Source organism: Anolis carolinensis, chromosome 4, assembly GCF_035594765.1.
Source record: "Anolis carolinensis isolate JA03-04 chromosome 4, rAnoCar3.1.pri, whole genome shotgun sequence".
Classification (NCBI taxonomy): domain Eukaryota; kingdom Metazoa; phylum Chordata; class Lepidosauria; order Squamata; family Dactyloidae; genus Anolis; species Anolis carolinensis.
Genome location: NC_085844.1, coordinates 221,682,432 through 221,703,704, shown reverse-complemented (window position 1 = coordinate 221,703,704; position 21,273 = coordinate 221,682,432). Strand labels below are relative to the sequence as shown.

The 21,273-nt window shown below is 41.8% G+C and overlaps 1 protein-coding gene across 2 annotated transcripts in view; it reads left to right on the top strand.

The window, feature by feature from the left end:
• Positions 1 to 428: 428 nt before the first annotated feature.
• Positions 429 to 21,273, top strand: part of arhgap40 (Rho GTPase activating protein 40) — an 82,635-nt gene continuing 61,790 nt past the window's right edge. For both annotated transcript variants that reach the window (XM_062978847.1, XM_008110061.3), the window contains exon 1: positions 429 to 746. In XM_062978847.1, coding sequence (XP_062834917.1) covers positions 442 to 746 — 305 coding nt within the window. In that variant the 5' untranslated portion in view covers positions 429 to 441. The remainder of the gene's footprint in view (positions 747 to 21,273) is intronic.

Genomic DNA, 21,273 nt, shown 5'->3' with positions numbered 1-21,273 from the left:
GGGGGAGGGGGCTGAACCCCTAACCCCCACCCCCCCCCCCCCCCCGGCTACAGTCCTGGCCCAACCCCACAAGTATGCAAATGTGGGTGTATCAAGTATTTGTGCAGAATTTGGTCCAGTGAAGGAAAATACATCCTGCATATCAGATATTTACATTACGATTCATAGCAGTAGCAAAATTATAGTTATGAAGTAGCAACGAAAATAATTTTATGGTTGGGGGTCACCACAACATGAGGAACTATATTAAGGGGTTGAGGCATTAGGAAGGCTGAGAATTACTGATGTGCAGTGATGAATGTATGTAGTTTGACACCACTTTTAGCTGCCATGAGTGAATGCTGTGGAGAGTCGTGTAGTTTGACAGAACTTTCCCTTCTCTGCCAAAGAGTGCTGGTGCCTTACCAAATTACAAACCCCAGGATTCCAGAGTCTTGAACCATGGCAGTTAAAGTGATGTCAGACTTGTTAATTCAACAGTGCGGATGCACCCTTAGCCTTGGGGATTCTCAAGCTTCACCAGATCCAGAGGACACTGCGCGCAGCTCCCCGCAGAGCCTGGCCCTCTGCCTGCGCTCTCCTCCCCAAGAAAGGCTCCTCCTTCGTGGGCTCTCCTTTCTCCACGCCTTCCCTTCGGCCTCCCGGCTCCATTCAAACGCGTCTCTTTCCTTCGGCGTTGCGGCGAGTGGAAGCAGGCACAGGCAGCCTCGGAAGGAAGGCGTCTTTCCTTTGTTGTCCCGCAGCCGGTAAGCAAAAGGCCGAGCCGGGTCTCTTTGTTCTTCTGGGGGCGAGAGGAACTGACAGAGGTCAGCAACGGTTGGCAGAGAAGAGGGGAGGGGATCATGGGGTCGAAAGTCCCCTCTGGCATCCTCTGCGCTCAAGCCCTGGCTCTTGACAAAGCTTTGGAGGAATATTGGGCAAAAAGGAGGCTGTCCAAATGTTTGCTGCTGTCGGAGACACTCTGAAAAATGTATTCTTTCCCTCGAACTGCGTCCGCTGGTGGGAAAATCAGAGGCATCTCTTTCCTGGTCCCCGCGGTCTAGTGGGAAGTGTCCTCCCCTTCTCGCACGCATCTGGGTGGCTGCAAAACGCGCTGCTTCCCTTTCGCGTTCCTGGAATGAGTCTTTAAAAAAAACAAAAAAAAAACAAAAAACGAATACCTTCTAAAGGCAGTGATTTTAAAGCCGGGGAAATGATCCATTCCGACCTGAAGATCCCTATGATAGTGGGAAGTAAGCTGGGTCAGTCCTGGTTAGAATGTGGATGGGAGACCATCAATGACTAGTAGACGCTGCAGGCTGTATTTCATGAGGAAGGAAATGGCAAAACTGCCTTTTGAGTGTTCCTTACCTAGTTCATGGGGGCCTCATAAGTCGACAGGTAGTTCTATACTGAAGAATTAATGTAGTTTGATACCACTATAACTGGCACAATGCTATGGAATCATAGGCATTGTAGTTTTGCAAGGTGTTTGGCACCATTTGAACTTCCATGGTGATATGCTATGTAATCTTAGGAGTTGTAATTTGGGGAGGTAACAGAACTCTTTGGCTGGGAAGGTGAAAGACCCTGTAAAACCACAACTGCCGAGATTCCTTATAATGTGGTTCTACACTGACCATATAATGCGGTTCAATGCATATAATCGATGTAGTAGAACCAGCTTGAGACATTGAAAATCCTACATAGCAGAACTTTAGCATTTGTTGTGTGCACTTTTGTTTGGAAGCCTAAACCTTTTCTAAGTGTTCCATTGAACTTACCACAATGCTAGATGACTGAAGGAAAATTCAGTTGAGGTGCAGATTTGACCACACACACATGCGTCCCTGTAGCTACACCCCTGAAGGCAATGTAAAGTAGGGGACTCTGGTTTGATTTGCTGGACTTCCCTGTTGCTTTAACTTTATGCTCTTTTGGAATGTCACTGCCACCATCCAAGTATGGACTTAATTTGCCATTTTAATTTGCTGGCCTTTGTATAAAATTCAAAAAGCTCATCCTTGTTAGTAGTCAGACTTTGAACATTGTGCATTTTCTTGGATGTAAGATTGCTGTTTTGAAGAGGACTCCCGCTCCTGGTAAGATTTCAGACATCCAAATGTTGCAGAGTTGGGGAGAGCTCGTTGAGGCTTACTTTTGAGTAAATGTTTCCAAACAGCAAGCCGTGCAGTGGTGATCGTGGTGGTGATCTGAATCCCATGTTTTCCTGGCAATTTTTTGGTTGTTTGAATTATGGAAACTTTTCTTGTTCATTGCTTTGAGCATATTTCATGGACATGCCTTGGGAGAGAGAGGTATTGCAAGCTGAATATCAGAAGTTTAAGATCAATGAAATGCTTTTAAAGGGGTGTATGTGGAAAACGTGATCTAGGACTTTGCAAAGATGATACTAACAGTCATCACATAGGAATGTGCATTCTCCCATTTTTTTCTGCATAAAGGAAGAAACCTAGCCTTTTCTTGGTGTTGGCCAGCTGGCAACTACATTGTCGTTGGGTGTTTGCCTGCAAATGAATGAACCGTTAGTTGGGCTGCTCCCTTCCCTGCAGACTCAGCCTTTCTTATGGCAAACAGATGCTGTTATTGTTTGAACTAAAACCTCCCCCTTTTATAAACTAGAGTGATGCTACTTCAGTCTGGGGAAAAAAGCAGGAATATTTAATTTTTAATAAAATAAAAGGTTTCTGTGGTATAGGAAAAGCAGTGCATGTGAAGAAGCTGGACCTGAATTTGTGATTGCATTATTTGGAGTGGAAGTTCATTCTAGTGTGCATAGCTTTTTAAAGCTGCCTGAAAGCTAGTCCATGCATGATCCTGAGTTGGATTGAGAGGAAAGCGTTGGACATGAATAATTCTAGTTCTCCAGAGTATAGTGATATATCGTAAGTAGTTCATGTTAATCATAGAATAGTAGAGTTGGAAGAGACCTCATGGGCCATCTAGTCCAACCCCCCGCTAAGAAGCAGGAAATCGCATTCAAAGCACCCCCGACAGATGGCCATCCAGCCTCTGCTTAAAAGCTTCCAAAGAAGGAGCCTCCACCACAGTCTGGGGGAGAGAGTTCCACTGCCGAACAGCCCTCACTGTGAGGAAGTTCTTCCTAATGTTCAGGTGTTCATGTTCGCAAGTGCTTGGAGTGTTATCAGGCCTGTAGCGGGGGGGGGGGGGGGGGGGAGGGGGGTTTGGGGTTCAACCCCCCCCCCTGAAAATTTTCAGGTTAAAAAAAAACTGGTTTACTCATTAATTTTAACTGGATAACCAAATCCCCATGCTAAGTCTATGAGACGCAAAAAATTAAAAGTCCCTCCAGGCACTATCTCAAGCAGATATTGACAGGTCTGTAGCTGGGGGGGGGGGGGGGGGGAGGGAGGTAAGGGGTTCAACCCCTCCCCCCCAAAATTTTTCAACCCCCCTCCCCTGAATTTTTTTCTGGCTACGGCCCTGAGTGTTATTGTCCTATGTTAACGCTTTAGCCTTTTCTAGCTTGGTTCATCAAGATCCTGTTTCCTTCCCCATTGACCTGTGCCTGCCTCTTGCTCCCTTGGCAGTAAGTCAACATCCAGAAGGATTTCCTGTCCTGTCTTCATCCTGCAGCATCTAATTTATAATCCCCCCTTGCAACAAGATACCATTTATGGAAAAACAGTAATATTAGCAGGTTTGAGATGTACCCACCCCCAAGGACAAATCTTGCATAGTCTGAAATATTTCCCTTTTAGCATGCTGTGTCTGTTTTTCCAGATATTGAGGTTGCTGGCTACTGACGTTTGTCTTATTCCAATGGTTTCTCTGTATTTATAATCTTTCACCCTATAAATAATTGTCACTTGCATATGTCAGTAGCGACCCTGTGAGGGCCAGTATGGAGTCTGCAGTCATTCATCATAGTTGGATTTTCTAGGTAGGGCTGATGGGAACTGTAGTCGACCATCTTGGAGGACTGCACATTTGCCACTGTGTTTGGCGCTTCTTTATGCATTGTGTGTTTCTGTTTTTATGGAATGGAACTCATGGGTGTGCCAGTCTTTGACTCCATGTTAATTATTCTGGTCCTGCAAACTATAAGGCAGGAGCAGGCTGTGCTGTGATAGATGGGTGGGTGAAAAACTCAAGGTGACTTCTATTGTAATATCACATCTGTACTTAAGGAAGAGCTAATGCCTCCATATGGAAGAATAAGGAATGATGTCCCAGCAAGGGGAAGGGGAGAGTCAACATAACTGATAGTTTGAAAGTCAGAGCAACACCATGGGTGTGTGAGCTTTTGAGTTGCCTGTCAACTTATGATGACCCTATGGATTTCACAGTGGTTTCTAAGGCAAGGAATATTGAGAAGTGGTGTTGTCAATTTCTTACTTTGAAATGCATCTTACATTCACCCAATATTCATTGACAGTCTCCCATCTGAATCATAACTAGGGAAACCAGGACTCAACTTTACTCACCTAGAAAACCAAGTGAATGACCCTGGACAAGTCACACACTCTCGACCTAAGAGAGAGTTAAAATTTCCTCTAAATTTGCCAAGAAAAAGCCTGTAATAGTGTTGCCATCAGTCAAAGTTATGTTTGTTTATTTATCGTGTCAAAAGTGAATTGAGAATACAGTTATAATGTATAAAATAAAAATAAAGTTAAGTTGAAGGCATGTAACAGCAACATAGAATTCTCCTATGCAATATTGGATTTTAATATAGTGGGTTGGGAAACCAGAATGGAAGAAATGGAAGTATTTTGGCAAAGTATTTGCTGTCCCCGACAACTTATTTGATGCTTACATTCTCCAGATTGATTCTAACTATTTGGGTATTTTGCCAGTATAAATCAAGGTATAGCATTTTAATGGTGGTAATTTTTACTACGTCTTAAATAATTGGTGCTAAATTGTGTGTGCAAGAATACTTCAGGTTTGTGATGGTTCACTTAGAATAGCCTGTTGTTTTATCTTAGCTCCATACCAAGAATTTAAATTTTCTAAAGAAAACTGTCTTTAGCTTTTAAACAGGAGTCAATGTCTTATGTTTCTAAAAATGTTGCTATGCTACTTGTCTGTAGTTTCTGTTGGAGCACAGCGTGTTCTGTACCCTTCCTCCAGTCTTTGACCTGTTCTTTCATCTTGTGAATAGCTCTGTGGATCACTCGTTTTGTTTTGGTTATAGCATTCTATTGTGTAAATATAAATAATTCTCCTCCTCCTTTAATAAAATTTCAGGGAACAGTTACTTCCAAAAGGTAGTAACAAAATAACAATAATACACAAAATGATCAGGGAATGGTTTTTAAGGATATTTTTTGCCATTCTACCCTATATTTTTTCTTGAGTCACTTTTTAAAATTTTAATGTAATTTAAAAAACTTTTTAAATAAAGTTAATTAAAAGAAAAAAAATGAACTGGAACAATTCCCTAGGCAACTGCAACAGATTTGAAGGCTAATTTTCTATCCTGAGGACTCTCCAGAGATCATAAACACTGGCAAATATGCCCCCTTATCCCCACTAAAAAGGGAAATGGATTAATTAATACAACTAGAAATGTTCTGAAGTTCAATATTGGAATGGATGAGGGCAAACAAATTGAAACTTAATTCAAACAAGATAGAGATTATTCTGGTCAGTTGAAAGGTAGATCAGGGAATAGAAATCCCCCCTGTGCTGGATGGGAATGACAGTCCCCTAAAACCTCTGGCTCATCGCTTGGGTGTTCTCCTGGACTCTGCTCTAAACCTGGATCCCCATGTTTCAGCAGGTGACAGAAGTGCATTTTCACAGCTAAAACTGGTGGACCCATTCCTTGAGATTTCATATTTGGCTAAAAGTGACACATTGATTAAATCGTGTTTGGATTACTCTAACACACTTTATGTGGGACTGCCTATGGACATTTTAATGGGTTCTAAAAACAGTGGCCAGAATGCTGACAAGCTAGTTACAGGGGGTGCTTCTACACTGTGGAATTAATGCAGCTTGATACCACCTTAACTGCTATGGCTCAATGAAATGGAATCATGTGAGCTGTATTTCACAAGGTTTTTTAGCTTTCTCTGCCAAAGAATACTACTGCTTCACTAAAACTACAGTTCCCATGATTTCATAGCATTGAGTGAAAGCAATAAAAGTAGTATCAAACTGTATTCTACAGTTAGATGCACCCAGAGATCATATAACTTGTAAAACAGCTTCACTGGCTACCTCTTTGTTTCCAGATATGATCTGTAAAGCCCTATAGAAATCCAGACTATCTGAAATATCATATCTCCTTATAGAAACCTTCTAGAGTTTGAAGATCCACAGGGCAGAGGTTTCTTTTGGTTCTGCCACCACTACTATAGTACATCCCCAACCTCTGCCCAACCAATTAATTATCAGATGTTATTGAAATAAAACAAACCTTATTGGCCAAGAAAAGGAAAGGTGGAACTTTCTTGTGAGGACAGAGCTTCAAGTGAAGAGTGTGCTGTATTACTTGGCCTTTGATTCTTATTGTCGGTTCTGGCTATTTTTTAACAGTTTCCAATTGTTTGGTTTCAGGAGTGTTTTTAAAAGAGGAATGCTTTAATGAGTTTTCAGTTATGCATTTAACCGGCTCCCTTCTTTAAGTGTTTTTATCCATTGTGCTTTGCCTCAAGGCCCTGATAGATCAAGAGTTGAGAAACAAATACCATAAATCAGTGGTTTCCAACCTATGGTCCTCCAGGCTTTGGAGTTCAGTTCCCATAATTCCTAACAGCTCGTAAGATGGTTGGAATTTTTTTTGGAGTTGAAGTCCAAAACACCCAGAGGACCAAAGGTTGGGAACCACTGCCATGAACCAACAAACAATCACACAAACAGAATGATGGAATAATAGAGTTGGAATGGGCCTTATGGACCATCAGGTCCAATCCCCTGTTGAATGGAATCTCCAGCTAAAGCATCCTATTCAGACCCTTCATGTGGAGAACACAATAAGGACTGGTGTAAAGTATTTTCATACTTATTCCATACTTGTAATAGCACTCTCTTTATGTAGTGGTAAGTACATAATTAGAGTCTGCCTTTATTTTATCATACCAAAGATAGTCATGAATCTTCCAGACCATCTCCTTCTAGTTGTAATAAATGTTCATTCCTCAGGAACAACCCATTATTTTCCCTTCCCTCAATTGCTTCTCTTGTAAGATCTTGTGAAGGAGTGGCATCGCGTAGATGATAAAAAAACTGTCAATGCATGAATTTATTTATTTATTATTTATTTCTGATATTTCTACCCCGCCCTTCTCCCCGAGGGGACTCAGGGCGGCTTACACAACTGGCAGGATCACTACCAGTATATCATAATACAATAAAATAATAAAACAGTTAAAATAGTTAAATAACATATTAAAATACAATATATAAAAGATTTAACACAGTGCAATGCAGAATATATATGCCAGTCATCAATCAGAATACTTAGTTTGTCAAATGGTGCTTAGGCCACATGAGCACAACTGTCCTACTGCTGTCCGTGGAAGTCCATTGTTTGAAATGTAGATCGATCCTACTCCAGTGTATTTGATTTGTTTTGTTCATGAGGCTAATGCAAAAGGTTGGCAGGAATGGAAGGATCGCTTCTGCAACCTGGCTCTGCTAGTCCTGTTGGCAAGCTGTGTCTTCTAGTTTTCATTGCCAACTCATTTCCCAGGAGACAAATTGACTCTTCAACTTGATCGTTAGCACAGTAGGTAAAGCCAGATCTTAATTACCAAACCTTAGGAAAAGTCAAACCTTAATTACCAAAATTGAAATCCAAAACCATGCTGGCCTCATTTTTGCTGTTGGCAAGAGGAGGAGAAAAGAAGAAAGCTACTTGAGAAACCAGTAACTTTTTGATGGCTCTATTTTTCAATTTCATTTTGGTGTTCTCTAATGATGGTTGGCATTGCAGGAAGGTTTGAATTGAAAAAAAAATCCCCAGTCCCCTGAATGAGAGATAGACAACTTCTGAAGGGCTGTTTTTGTCTTGTTCTGAGTTTTCATGGGCCTAAAATAGAATATGTTCTAATTTAGCTGCTTTGGTCAAAAGCAAAGGTTTTATCTCTTCAATTAGTTGAACTGGACCATCTGATTAGGAAAAAAATGAAAATGTAATTAAAGTAATTTAAATGTTGTAGTCCAGGGGTCACCAAACTAAGGTCCATGACCTGTATGTGGCCCTCCAATGTTATTATTTACCTGGTACTTGCCCTAAACTTTAGACTTAGGGACACCCTAAGTCTGGAATGACTTGAAGGCACACAACAACAACAATTCTAATTAACTTGACTATCTCATCAGCCAAAAGCAAGCTCACACTTCCCATTGAAATACTGGTAAGTTTATGTTGGTTAAAATTGTTGGTGTAAAATTGTGTTGTTCTTCCATGTTTTCTACACTACAAATAAGATATGTGCACTGTGCATAGCAATTTGTTCATGTCTTTTAAAACTATAATCTGGTCCCTCAACAGTCTGGGGGACCATGAACTAGCCCTCTGTTTAAAGTTTGAGGACTCCTGTTATAGTGAAACAAATTCAACTTTAATGTGGAAGTGTTTTTTTTTTAGTTAGAATACTTTGTCTCTACAGTTTTGCAGTATCTACTTCCTTTGCATTGTTTGTTTGCTCTTAAAAGGAAAAGACAATGGAAACTGTTGATGGACTAATTTTAGTAAAGTAAAGCATTAATGTGTAATGCTTGTCCACTCATCTAATTCTAATAGAACATGACTGCAACTGTCTTCCACTGAGGTCATGGTGGCATTTTCATTTTTACTGTTACTGCAAATTAACACTGTTTTGTTCAATTTCAGATTGAGACAATTCAAAACTCTTTGAACCATATTGTTAACAAATTATGTAAAACATTTTTGTCAACATTAAGCACTATGCAATTTTCCACCATCTTTTTAGCTATTGCAACTTACAATAACTGGAAACTCACAGCCAAGTTAGTGTTTTTCTCCTCCTTTTCCTTTTGGGTGATGTGTCTTACATTGTGTGTCTGAGGGTACGGGTTTACCGTAATTGTTGCTTGGGATAAAAAACTGGGTTTGAAATCCTTGAAATTAGCTAGTGTGAAGTTTACAGAAGTTGTCTTGTATAGCTTAAATATCTAGCAAAGGCGGCCACTCCCTCTGGTGGTTGGTTTCTGTTAGGCAGGACTCATTACAAATAGCGATTCTCTTAAACCAAGACACTTTATAATAGAAAATGGAAGTGGAACTTCCCAGAGTTCAGATCCAAACTTGGCCATGATAGGCAGCTTGGCCAGTTGCCAGACTCAATCCAGTTTCAGTACAAGTGTATCTGCAATAGGCCCATTTAGCCTTTAAACTGCAGGCTGCATAGGAGGCACATAATGATGTGTGCTGTTTCCATGCTTGTCTGCTTCATCTTTGATCCTCCTGCACTGGACAGGAAATATACAGATGGTTTCTGCATGTTTTTGGCTATTAGTTCATGTCTTTCAATCTTCTAACAGGAATACTGGGGACAGAACTGATATGTGAAAATATGTTGGGAGTGAAAGCAGCATGAAGATCACTTTTGGTTTTAAAATATACTTAGCCAACCTGTTTGTCAAATGATTCCTATCACTGGAATAATAACCAGAGCCAAATCTTAATTACCAAAATGGAAATACAAATTGCATAATGTGCAGTCTTATTCTTCCTGCACGCATTGCAGTTTTGTTTTGGAGGAATAAGGGCTACCAGTCCAGAGGATGGACAATGATTTGATGCTCTCAAGATCAGCCCTACCAACAGACAGAGTGTGACAGTGGCCATAGTAGCTTGATGCTGGTTTGGGGCCAGCAGTCCTGAAACTCTTACTGGCTGACCCCATTCATCTGACCTGGCACTTCAGCATGGGTGGGCATATTTGGCTTCCCTCATTCACTTCTAATACCTCACAAACAATGTTGCTGATGAAATGGTTTCTTCCCCATCTCTAGCTAGCAAACAGAGAGGCTGTAAAACCCACAGTCTATTCTTCACCAGGTATCACACATCTGTTTATTTTGCTCCATTGATCTGTTGGAGTGGGCAGATGCCAACTGAGCAAGTGCAATGTGCTGGTGGACACAGCTTGGTGTTCCACACAGTTTGGCCAGCAAGTCCCTAAACCTTTTGTTCGCTGTGGTGGAAGATGCTGTCTTACCAGCAGTGTTCACATGAGACTAAACTGATACCTTGTTCAGCACAGTTGTATATGTGTTGGAGAGAGAACAGAAAGATAACATCATCTTTCATCTTTGGAAGTAAACTTGCTTGCCTGGCCATCCGTGATGCTAATGTCTGGGATATAATTTTTTATGACTCCTACCATACCACTTCAGTTGACAGCTTCCCCATAAGAGTCTGAAAGACTGAAGTCTATGATGTTTATTCAGATATTGTGGCTCTACTTAGCTGAGCATAAATATTTTTCTGTGAATAGTTTGCAAAGGGTGGGGAGGAATGCAAACAAACCTAGTGCAGATGTTTACAGAGCTCCTACAGGTTTGCTCTCCCCACATGTCTAAAAAGCCAGCAATATGACCAAATGTCAGATCCAATAAATGGTGTACTCCCAGGGGCGGTTCACCCGTAAGGCAATTTAGCCACTTGCCTCGGGCACCATCGGTGGGAAGGTGCACTTGAGGTGCCTCTTAAGGTGCCTCCAAGTGCCCTAAAGCCAACTTTTTGTTGGCATGTGCCACCACTTCCTGCAAGGCTGCCTCCTACCGGATGAAACAGCTGGAGAGCATGCGCTCACCAGCTGCTTCACCCGGCGGGAGGCAGCCTCCCGCCAGGTGAAGCAGAGTCCCTGGCGGTGTGGGTTCCCCTTCCTCCCGGGCACTGACCATGAACGGCTATGGCTCTCCCTACCTGTACATGGGGGCGCTGGTCTCGCAGCCATTGCGGGCGCCCCTGCAGTGGATGCCCAAGTGCATGCGGTGCCGCAACCATGGCATGCTCTCCTGGCTCAAGGGCCACAAGCGCTACTGCCGCTTCAAGGACTGCACCTGCAAGAAGTGCATCCTCATCATTGAGCGGCAGCACATCATGGCTGCACAGGTGGCCCTCCGCAGGCAGCAGGCCAACGAGAGCGTCTTTGTGTGCACTTCTGCCGGTAGGCTGTTAGGAATTGCGGGAGTTGAAGTCCAAAATACCTGGAGGGCTGAAGTTTGCCCATGTCTGGTCTACATTGACCTTACAATACAATTCAAACTGCAGCCAGAGAAGTAAGTTTTCATCCATTTTACATCTTCATTTGGTCTTACTTTGCTTACTAAAGACAGTCTTATTAATAACACAGAGGCAGGTGATTTTTGCTTTTTCAGAAGTATACTTTTTTTCCTAAGGAAGGGAATGATTATCTATCCTTTCTCAAAACCTCCTTATGTTGACACCCAGACATCACAAAGTTAGAAAAGAATGAAGTGTTGAAAAAACTGATTTGGCTTAAAATGGAGTTAAATACCATGGTTCAGAGGTTACATTCTGTAATGCAGATTATGTGCTTTGAACTGGATTATATGAGTCTACACTGCGATATAACCCAGTTCAAAGCAGATACTCTGGATCTTATATGGCAGTCTAGAAGGGGCCTTATAACACAGCCATATAACCTGGAAGATCAAGGCAGAAAATCCCACAATATCTGCTTTGAATAGGGTTATCTGAGTCCACACTGCCATATAATCCAGTTCAAAGCAGCTATTGTGGATTATCTGCCTTGATATTCTGGGTTATATGGCTGTGTGGAAGGACCCTCAGGGCTCCTCCACACAGCCATATAATCCAGAATATCAAGGCAGAATAACCCACAATATTTGCTTTGAACTGGGTTATCTAAGTCCACACTGCCCTATATCCCAGTTCAATGTTTGGTGCTAAATTCGCAAATATAGTAATTCCTACATAACATTACTATGTATTGAACTGCTTTTTCTGTTGATTTGTTGTAAAACATGATGTTTTGTTGCTCAATTTGTAAAATCATAATGTAATTTGATGTTTAATATGCTTTTCCTTAATCCCTTCTATTATCCAACATTTTCGCTTATCCAACACTTTTTATTCTTCAGTGATTCTGTTCGCCTACACTTGAAAATTACCTGTGTTTACTCCACTTAAACTTTGCAAACGTTGACTTCATAGGACTCTGAAGGACCAGTATCCATGGTCTTCCCTACCCATATCCAATAAAATATGCTATTTCAAGGATTTTCTAGATCTTCCAGTTTGATTCTATTGTAATGTCCAGCATCGTTCATCGTTCATTTCAGTAGTGTTTGCTATTAACCATGGCTTCCTGTTTCCACTGTGAGTTCAGGAATGTTTCCACTGCAAATACTGTGAGGCTTTCCTCTGTGCTGTGTGACCTTCTCATTGTGCTGCAATTGAAAAAGCAAGCCCTTTTGTAAATTAGATTTAACATCTAAATGATTCACAACATTGTTTGAAAAATTCATTGCATGCTTTTTACTAATACAGGATGAATAACTGCAGTGAGTCTAGGGATAATTTTCAGCCCCTGGTGGGAAGCATAGAGGGTCAGAAATAACAAATAAAAACCTCCACAAGAGACTGGAAATTCACATCTGGTTTTGAAAACTGGGTGTTTTGCAACTAGTTTGAAGGGGCATTGTCCCTCTGGAAGTCCTAACCTGGAAATTGAAAACACATAGATAGCTCACTGAACATCCTTTATCCCTACCACTTAAAAGGTGAAGGCCTGTTTGAATAAAAAAGGCCTTTTTACCTGCAAAAGAATAGAGAGCAGAGTTACAGCTGAGCCTTGTGGGGGAGGAAATTTTATAGTCAAGTAGCAACCTATGTCCTCACCAAATGAGCCATGAGGATGGCAAGATTGTGAGAAAGCTTTCCCCATAACTGTCATGGTGTCTTTTCCCTGGTCTCACTTATAATATAAGCTCTGATAAATAGTGTGGCTTAAATATATGACTGCATAGCTCATGGATATTTCAGTGACTAACTTTCCAAATGTGATAGAATGAAGTTCTATTTTATCATCTGTTCATTCTCTTGTGGCTTACCTGCCTGAATCTCCATTGCAATTTGTGACTCAGAATAGGTATTTGTTGTGATGCATCAAGCTAGATAATTTTTGCTGATGGCTAATAAATACTTGTACATCTAGCTGTGGTTTGCACATGATGCTTACAACTATCTGATGACAAGCATTTAGCGCAATCACCCTATTATAGTATAGCTGCTATTCATCCAAATAATGTGACGTTCATCGCAAAGCATATGACACAACTTATCACTTGAGAGATACACCTGATTGTCTGAATTAGCCTTTGTGTGATCAGGTGTTTCTGTTGTAAAAGAGGTGTCCAGAATGGTGTTCAAAAACCTTTGCCAACACCATCTTCCTGCTCCAGCTATTAGCAATTTAACCTAGGTTCCTTTCACACAGCTGAATAAAATCCCTTATTATCTGATTTATTTATTTCGTGTCAAAAGCATTGTACAACAAATACATTTCAAATAATGGGGGAAAAAGAAAAAAGAAAAAAAAAAGAGATCACAAGCAACTAAATAGTTTTGGACCAAAAGCGGGCAACAGCAACCGCATTGTCTGTAGCTTTAAACAACTCCTCCTCCATACATGAGGCAGAGCATTGTGGGCAAGCATACATGTGCTGAGTTGTTTGTTCAGCTCCACAGTCACACAAGGTGGAGGATTCCTCCAGGTAGTGCCACCTTGCTAAGTTGTCTTTGATCTGCCCACTCCACTTCTGAGTCTGTTCAGGGACTTCCAAGTTGCCCATTCTTGGTTTGCCCCTGGAGGAAGACCCTCCTGGGGGGCCATCCAGTTAGAATTGCCAGGTTTAGCTGCCCAGAGGGACACCCTTGCTGTTGCTGGAGGAACATCAAGAGGAGTGGTGGTTCTCATGAAGCCCTTCCTTGATTTGAGTCTGGTGGGAGGAGGGTGATAGCCATGCAGTGGGTGGCTTTCACAATGTTCAACCTTTTTTCTCTCACCGTTAGCAGCAACTTCCCGTCACACGTCAGGAGGGGCAATGAATCATAGAATCATAGAATCATAGAATAGTAGAGTTGGAAGAGACCTCATGGGCCATCCAGTCCAACCCCCTGCCAAGAAGCAGGAAATCTCATTCAAAGCACCCCCGACAGATGGCCATCCAGCCTCTGCTTAAAAGCCTCCAAGGAAGGAGCCTCCACCACAGCCCGGGGGAGAGAGTTCCACTGCCGAACAGCCCTCACAGTGAGGAAGTTCTTCCTGATGTTCAGGTGGAATCTCCTTTCCTGTAGTTTGAATGCCAGCTAACTTGTAGAGTTTATCAACAGGTGTAGGTTTAAGGCATCCCGTGATGATTCTGCATGTTTCATTCAGTGCTAAGTCCACCTGCTTTGCATGGGCAGACTTGTGCCAAACAGGACAGGCATACTCTGCAGTTGAGAAAGACAAGGCCAGGACTGAGGTTCTTATTACTTGTGGGTCTGCTCCCCATGCGCTGCCAGTCAGTTTCCGCAAGATGTTATTGCGTGCAGCTACTTTGTGCTTGGTGTTCATGCAGTGTTTCCTATATGTTAGTGTTAAATACCTAAGGTGACACCAAGGTATTTAGGATGGAAACAGTGTTCGAGCTCTTGGCCTTCCCAAGTAACTTTCAGTTTCCTGTTGGCTTCGCACACATTTGTGTCTTGGAAGGATTAGGCTTCAGATGGTTCTCCTTGTAGTAGCTGGAGAGATCTTTCAAGGCATTGGTGAGTTGCTTTTCAACTGTTTCAAAATCTTTTGCTTGTGTTGTAAGGCCAAGGTCATCAGCATATATAAAGCTCTTTGTGAGTGGTGGTTGTGGCTGATTGTTCGTGAAGATATTAAATAAGGTCGGTGCAAGAACGCTGCCTTGGGGGGTAAACCATTCTTTTGCCTCCTCCGTCTGCTTTTCTGGCCCTGAAACTCCACATAGAAGCTGCGGTTTTCTAAGAGGGTCTGGACAGTTTTTGTAAAGTCAAAGTCCCGGGTGATATGGTAGACTTTATGCAGCATTTTTCTATGTTGCACCGTGTCATAGGCTGCCGTAAGGTCCACAAAGACTGTTCCCGTAATGCAGCCTTTCTCATAGCCTTCCTCGATATGCTCAGTCAGATGAAGAATTTGACCTGTACAGTTTTTCCCTGGTCTGAAACCTGCTTGTTGTGCAATAAGCTTGGGTTCGATAACAGGTCCTAGTCGATTTAATAGCATCCTCTCATACACTTTATATAGATGACATAAGAATCATAGAATCATAGAATAGTAGAGTTGGAAGAGACCACATGGGCCATCCAGTCCAACCCCCTGCTAAGAAGCAGGAAATCGCATTCAAAGCACCCCCGACAGATGGCCATCCAGCCTCTGCTTAAAAGCCTCCAAAGAAGGAGCTTCCACCACGGCCCCGGGGAGAGAGTTCCACTGTCGAACAGCTCTCACAGTGAGGAAGTTCTTCCTGATGTTCAGGTGGAATCTCCTTTCCTGTAGTTTGAAGCCATTGTTCCGTGTCCTAGTCTGCAGGGCAGCAGAAAACAAGCTTGCTCCCTCCTCCCTATGACTTCCCTTCACGTATTTGTACATGGCTATCATGTCTCCTCTCAGCCTTCTCTTCTGCAGGCTAAGAGGGAGATTGGTCGGTAGTTCCTGGCATTGGAGGCATCTTTACCAGGTTTAAAGATGGCAATGATCTTAGTTTTCCTCCATGTTCTGGGAATCTGTTTGTGTCCCAAATTATCTGATTTGAAGTGGGATATATGGCAGTGTGGACTCAGATAGCCCAGTTCAAAGGAAATATTGTGGGATTTTCTGCCTTGATATTCTGGGTTATATGACTGTGTGGAAGGGCCCTGAGAAGGAAATTAAGAACACAGTATAATTTAACAAGCCTCCAACCCCACAAAGAAGAAAAACATGTTCTTATAAAAGAAATTATGGTCACTTGATCTGCAAATTCTGTGTGTGTATGTGCATGCATGTTCATGTGCCTTCTAGTTGACTATCACCTTATAGTGACTTAATGCATTCCACAGGTTTTTATTAGGCAAGGAATACTCAAGAGGTGGTTTTGCCAGTTCCTTCATCTGAAATGTAGCCTATAGTACCTCATATTTATTTCCCATTTAAATACTTATCAGGCTGACCCTGCTTAGCTTCCAAAATCAGACAGGATCTAGTGCTGTTAAAACATTTAGGTGCTACTGTACTGTTAGTGAACTTGTAAGCATATATTGTAGTTAAGCTGATTTAAGAGAGATTGCTTTCCCACAGGGAATTCTAGGAGAATTAATTTTGCAAGCTGCTTGTGTGTGTTAGGAACCTCTGATGTAGAATTCTCTGCATCTCTCACAAAGGGATGATAATTTGAGCAGAAGGTTAATGTATAAAACCCCAGTTCAGACTTGAAAAGAAGCAATTACAATTAACCTAGCTTTAAAACTGATGTCTTAGACTGGCATTTTGTCTACTTTGCAGTCATGTCATGATTCCCATATCTTACATGGGAAAATTGGCTTTATTTTTTTAGGTGTGCAACTGGTTTCTTAAGCCGGCATGGCATTTCTTAAATGACATCGACTGAGTTGAATATGTGAGGAAGTTGTTTTATGAGGAAGAAGGCCAGTGCATTCCCCACACTTTGCTGCCACACCTGTCTGTGGGAAAGTCTAGAAGACCTCAATACTGTGCATAATGAGTATGGAGTGGGGGACTCTTGACAATTCACCCCTCTTTCACTTTTGTGAGTGCAAAAAGCATTCCCTTCAAATTACAGACAGTTCCCAAGTTACGAACAAGATAGGTTCTGCAGATTTGTTCTTAAGTTGAATTTGTATGTAAGTCTGAACATCTACATTTTTAGATGTAGCTCCAACCATATATATATACATACATATATGTGTGTGTGCATATACTTACTTTAATTTACTTACTTAGGTGATCCCTCGTAGGCCGAGGATGATGGTCCTCGGTTTCTGGTGTCTTGGGGGTGTGTTCGTAGGTGGCTGAAGAGACCTATTCTTGATCCGCATGTTCTCCCGCAGTGAGGACATTGGTTTCCAAGTGAAAGACGGTCCCGGTCAGGGTTGGCTTGACGCGCCTTCCTCTTGGCACGTTTCTCCCTTAAGCCCTCTATTTGTGCCTCTTCAAACTCTGCAGCACTGCTGGTCATAGCTGACCTCCAATTAGAGCTCTCAAGGGCCAGGGCTTCCCAGTTCTCAGTGTCTATGCCACAGTTTTTAAGGTTGGCTTTAAGCCCATCTTTAAATCTCTTTTCCTGCCCACCAACATTCCATTTTCCATTCTTAAGTTGGGAGTAGAGTAACTGCTTTGGGAGACGGTGATCGGCTATTTGGACAATGTGGCCAGTCCAGCGGAGTTGATGGCGTAGGAGCATCGCTTCAATGCTGGTGGTCTTTGCTTCTTCCAGCACGCTGGCATTTGTCTGCATGTCTTTCCAAGAGATTTGCAGGATTTTTCTGAGGTAGCACTGATGGAAACACTCCAGGAGTTGAGTGTGACGTCTGTAGACCGTTCATGTTTGGCAGGCGTAGAGCAGGGTTGGGAGGACAATGGCTTTATAAACAAGCACCTTGGTATCTCTATGGATATCCTGATCATCAAACACTCTCTGCTTCATTTGAAAAAATGTTGCGCTCGCAGCGCTCAGGCGGTGTTGAATTTCAGTGTCAATGTTGACTTTTGTGGAGAGGTGGCTGCCAAGGTAGTGGAAATGGTCAACGTTTTCTAATGTTACACCATTAAGCTGTATTCCTGGCATTGAAGAGGGATTAGCTGGTGCCTGTTGGAAGAGCACTTTGGTTTTCTCAATGTCATATATATATATATATATATATATATATATACACACACACACACACACACACACACACACACACACATACACACAGAGAGAGAGGGAACACACTTTAGATCAGGGGTCCCCAAACTAAGACATGGGGGCCACATGCGGCCCACTGAAGCCATTTATTTGGCCCCTGTGGAGGCAGCTCCCTCCTCCCCCACCAAGGAAGGTGCATGCGGCGCGCACCTTTCCCGTCTCCTCCTTCACCTGGTGTATGTGTTCCAAAGTTTTGCTTGTTTATAATGGTATTTTAATTATTATTTAATTAATAATTAATTATTAAGGGGTGCTTTGCTAGTGCTTTTGGTGCACAAAGGCAGAAGGAGGTTGGATTAAATGGCCCAAGGGGTCTCTTCCAACCCTCTTTATTATTTTTATTATGATTATGATTAATATTGATGCGGTATTTATTCCTATTTTGTTTTTTTTAACTTCAAAATAAGATATGTGTAGTGTGCACTGCATAGGAATTTGTTCATAATTTTTTTAAAAAAAAAACTATAGTCTGGCCCTCCAACAGTCTGAAAAACTGTGAACTGGCCTCCTGTTTAAAAAATTTGGGGACCCCTGCTTTAGATAGCATAAGGAAGGGTTAACACCCCTGTGGTCTTTCCTTTTCTGCCTGTGTCCCTGTTGAGAAGATTTCACCTCACTTTCTGTCCCTGTGGTAATTGGATTTTGAAAAAATTGGGTTTGTTGTGGAAACAAGGATTGATGATAAAGCTTCAGTTGAGACACCTTTTCCTCATGATAACTCTTTCAGGAGTGGATTTCTCTTCTGAGGGGTAAATTTCTCTCATTTCTTGATGGCTTACTCCCATTCCTAACTATGAGTCATCTATAAGTCTCATGTTATAACTCGGGAACTGCCTGTACAGTGATTTCACAGGTCAATTACAGAAAGGTTTAACTGTAAATGCCATGAGAAAAAGACACAAAAATAATCCACTTGTATAAAATCATTGTACTTTGTGTGATAGTAATGTTGTGCTGTAGAACTCACAGCAGAGGTGAGGCAATTGTGGTCATGTAGACCAGTGGTGGCAAACCTATGGACCCACATGCCAGAAGGGACACCCAATGCTCCATCACACCCCCCCCCCCCACTTGCCATACCATCCCTGCTCACTTGTTTGCCCAACCCTTTGCTCACCCACTCACTCTCCCACTTTATTGCTTGTTCGCTTGCTTGCCTGACTGCTTGCCCACCCCCCCATTTGTTCACCACCCTGCTTGCTCCTCTTCTTGCCCCCCCCCCCCCACAAGTTTCCAACCCACTCTCTCCCTAGTTTGGGCACTAAGTCTCTAAAAGGTTCATCACCACTGATCTAGACATAAGTTGCTTCTTCAACTTATGCAACTCAAGTTGCTCCTGACACGGAAAAAAAAAAATCTAGACATAAGTGGATTGTCCCTCTTATCAGTCCTAGATAGCACAGCAAGTGTTGAGGTATGATGGGACTTGGAGACAAACAACAACTGGAGAGAGATTGAGTCCTCATCTTGGTTAACAGTGGGATTGTTGATGTTCATTGAGGTTTTGAGAACCATTTTGTGGTATATTTGCTATGTGGGCAGAGGTGTAGACCTCTTATTTATTTTTTCCCTTTTAGGAACAAGGTGGATTTCTTTTCTTTTCTTTTTTTTAAAAAATGTTGTGGTCAAAAACATATTGGGGAGGACTTGCCCTCTAATGTCAACACTGGAGAGCTTCTTCTGTATTTGTTGTTGCTAAAGTTAACAACATCCTACGCATGTTTCATATGAGAAATGCCATGTTTAAGGTCTATCCTGTCAAGATGTTAGAAAAGCTAAATCTTAGATACATATTCATTAAAACAGCAAAATAATTTGTTATTTTTAACCATCTCCCAAATTGCAAATTATTTAGTTTTAAATGGGAGTGAACTTAACAGTTAAGATATATCTTGATCCTCTTCTATAACGTAACATTATATGAACAGTACTGATATCATGTCAGTATGTGGCTTCTAGCTGATTCTGACGTATGGTGACCCATAAAGTGAGTGGAATTTGCTCAACAAAGTATAAAGCCTGGAATGAGCAACAAATCCATGAATTTTCAGCATGTTTAGCTGAGTAGCAGGTGGCCTCTGTGTATCACAGAACTTGGAGGATATCCTTTTGGGGGAGAGATGGATGAACAAAACATTAGAGATTGACTTAAGCTGTGTTTGCCAAGCTAAGAAGGAGCTGGCATTTGCAAGTCTCAGCATAAAGGAAATCCTGTCTTTTGTGCCAGAATTGGGGAGTGCGACAGGTGTATACACATCCTTTTTAGGTGATCTAAAAACTGGCTGCTTGGATTTGAATAATTATTTCTTTTTGGGCCTTCACTTTTAAGTACAGTATAGCATTGAATCTCTTTGAAAACCCTTCATCTAGTGCAGTGGTTCTCAAACTTTGGTCCTCCAAATTTTGGACTACACTGCCTAGATACCTTGGCCAGCAAGATATGAGCCCCAAACAGGTTGAGAACTATTGGTGAAATAAAAATGGCTGTGTGGCAATATCTTGGGACATAGTCCGATATTATTTCTTCTAGCTGGCCTACAGGGGAACAAGTCTTGCCCTTACAGACACATGCATACATATAACAACATACAACCCAGAGTTCTTCATTTGCTACTTCTCTCTTATTGTTCATAGCTGGCTAGCTTACATATTAATTGTTGTGAGGTTAAGGTAGTTGCCCATCTCTCTTATAAGAAGCCTGTGAGTTAGATCAGCTGAAATAAATTCAGTGGGTGGCCTTAGGCTGATCAGTATAATTACTACCGTATATACCTGAGTATAAGCTGACCCGAATACAAGCTGAGGCACCTAATTTTACCACAAAAACTGGGAAAACTTATTGACTCAAGTATAAGACGAGGGTGGGAAATGCAGCAGCTACGGGTCAAATTCAAAAATAAAAATAGATATTAATAAAATTGCATTATTTGAGGCATCAGTAGGTTAAATGTTTTTGAATATTTATATAAAACTGTAATTTAAGAAAATAAGAAGGCTTTAATAAGATAAGACTGTCCAGCTCTGAATACTTATATACTCAAGTATAAGCCGACCTGAATAGAAGCGGGCCAGGACCCTCACTCGAGTATAAGCCGAGGGGAGCTTTTTCAGCCCTAAAAAAGGGCTGAAAAACTAGGCTTATACTCGAGTATATACAGTAAGTTGAGACTTGAACCTGGATCTCCAAAGTCCCTATACAGTAATCAATTACATCACATTACATTACAGATAAATTGGAAAAAAAATAGCCACAGTGGTTGAAATTATCAGCCATGTCTGAATCCTTGAAATCCCTGAGGTTCAGGGGTTATGGAGAATACTTTGCTGGAGAGCTCTAGTGCCTCAGCAAAGTACAAATCC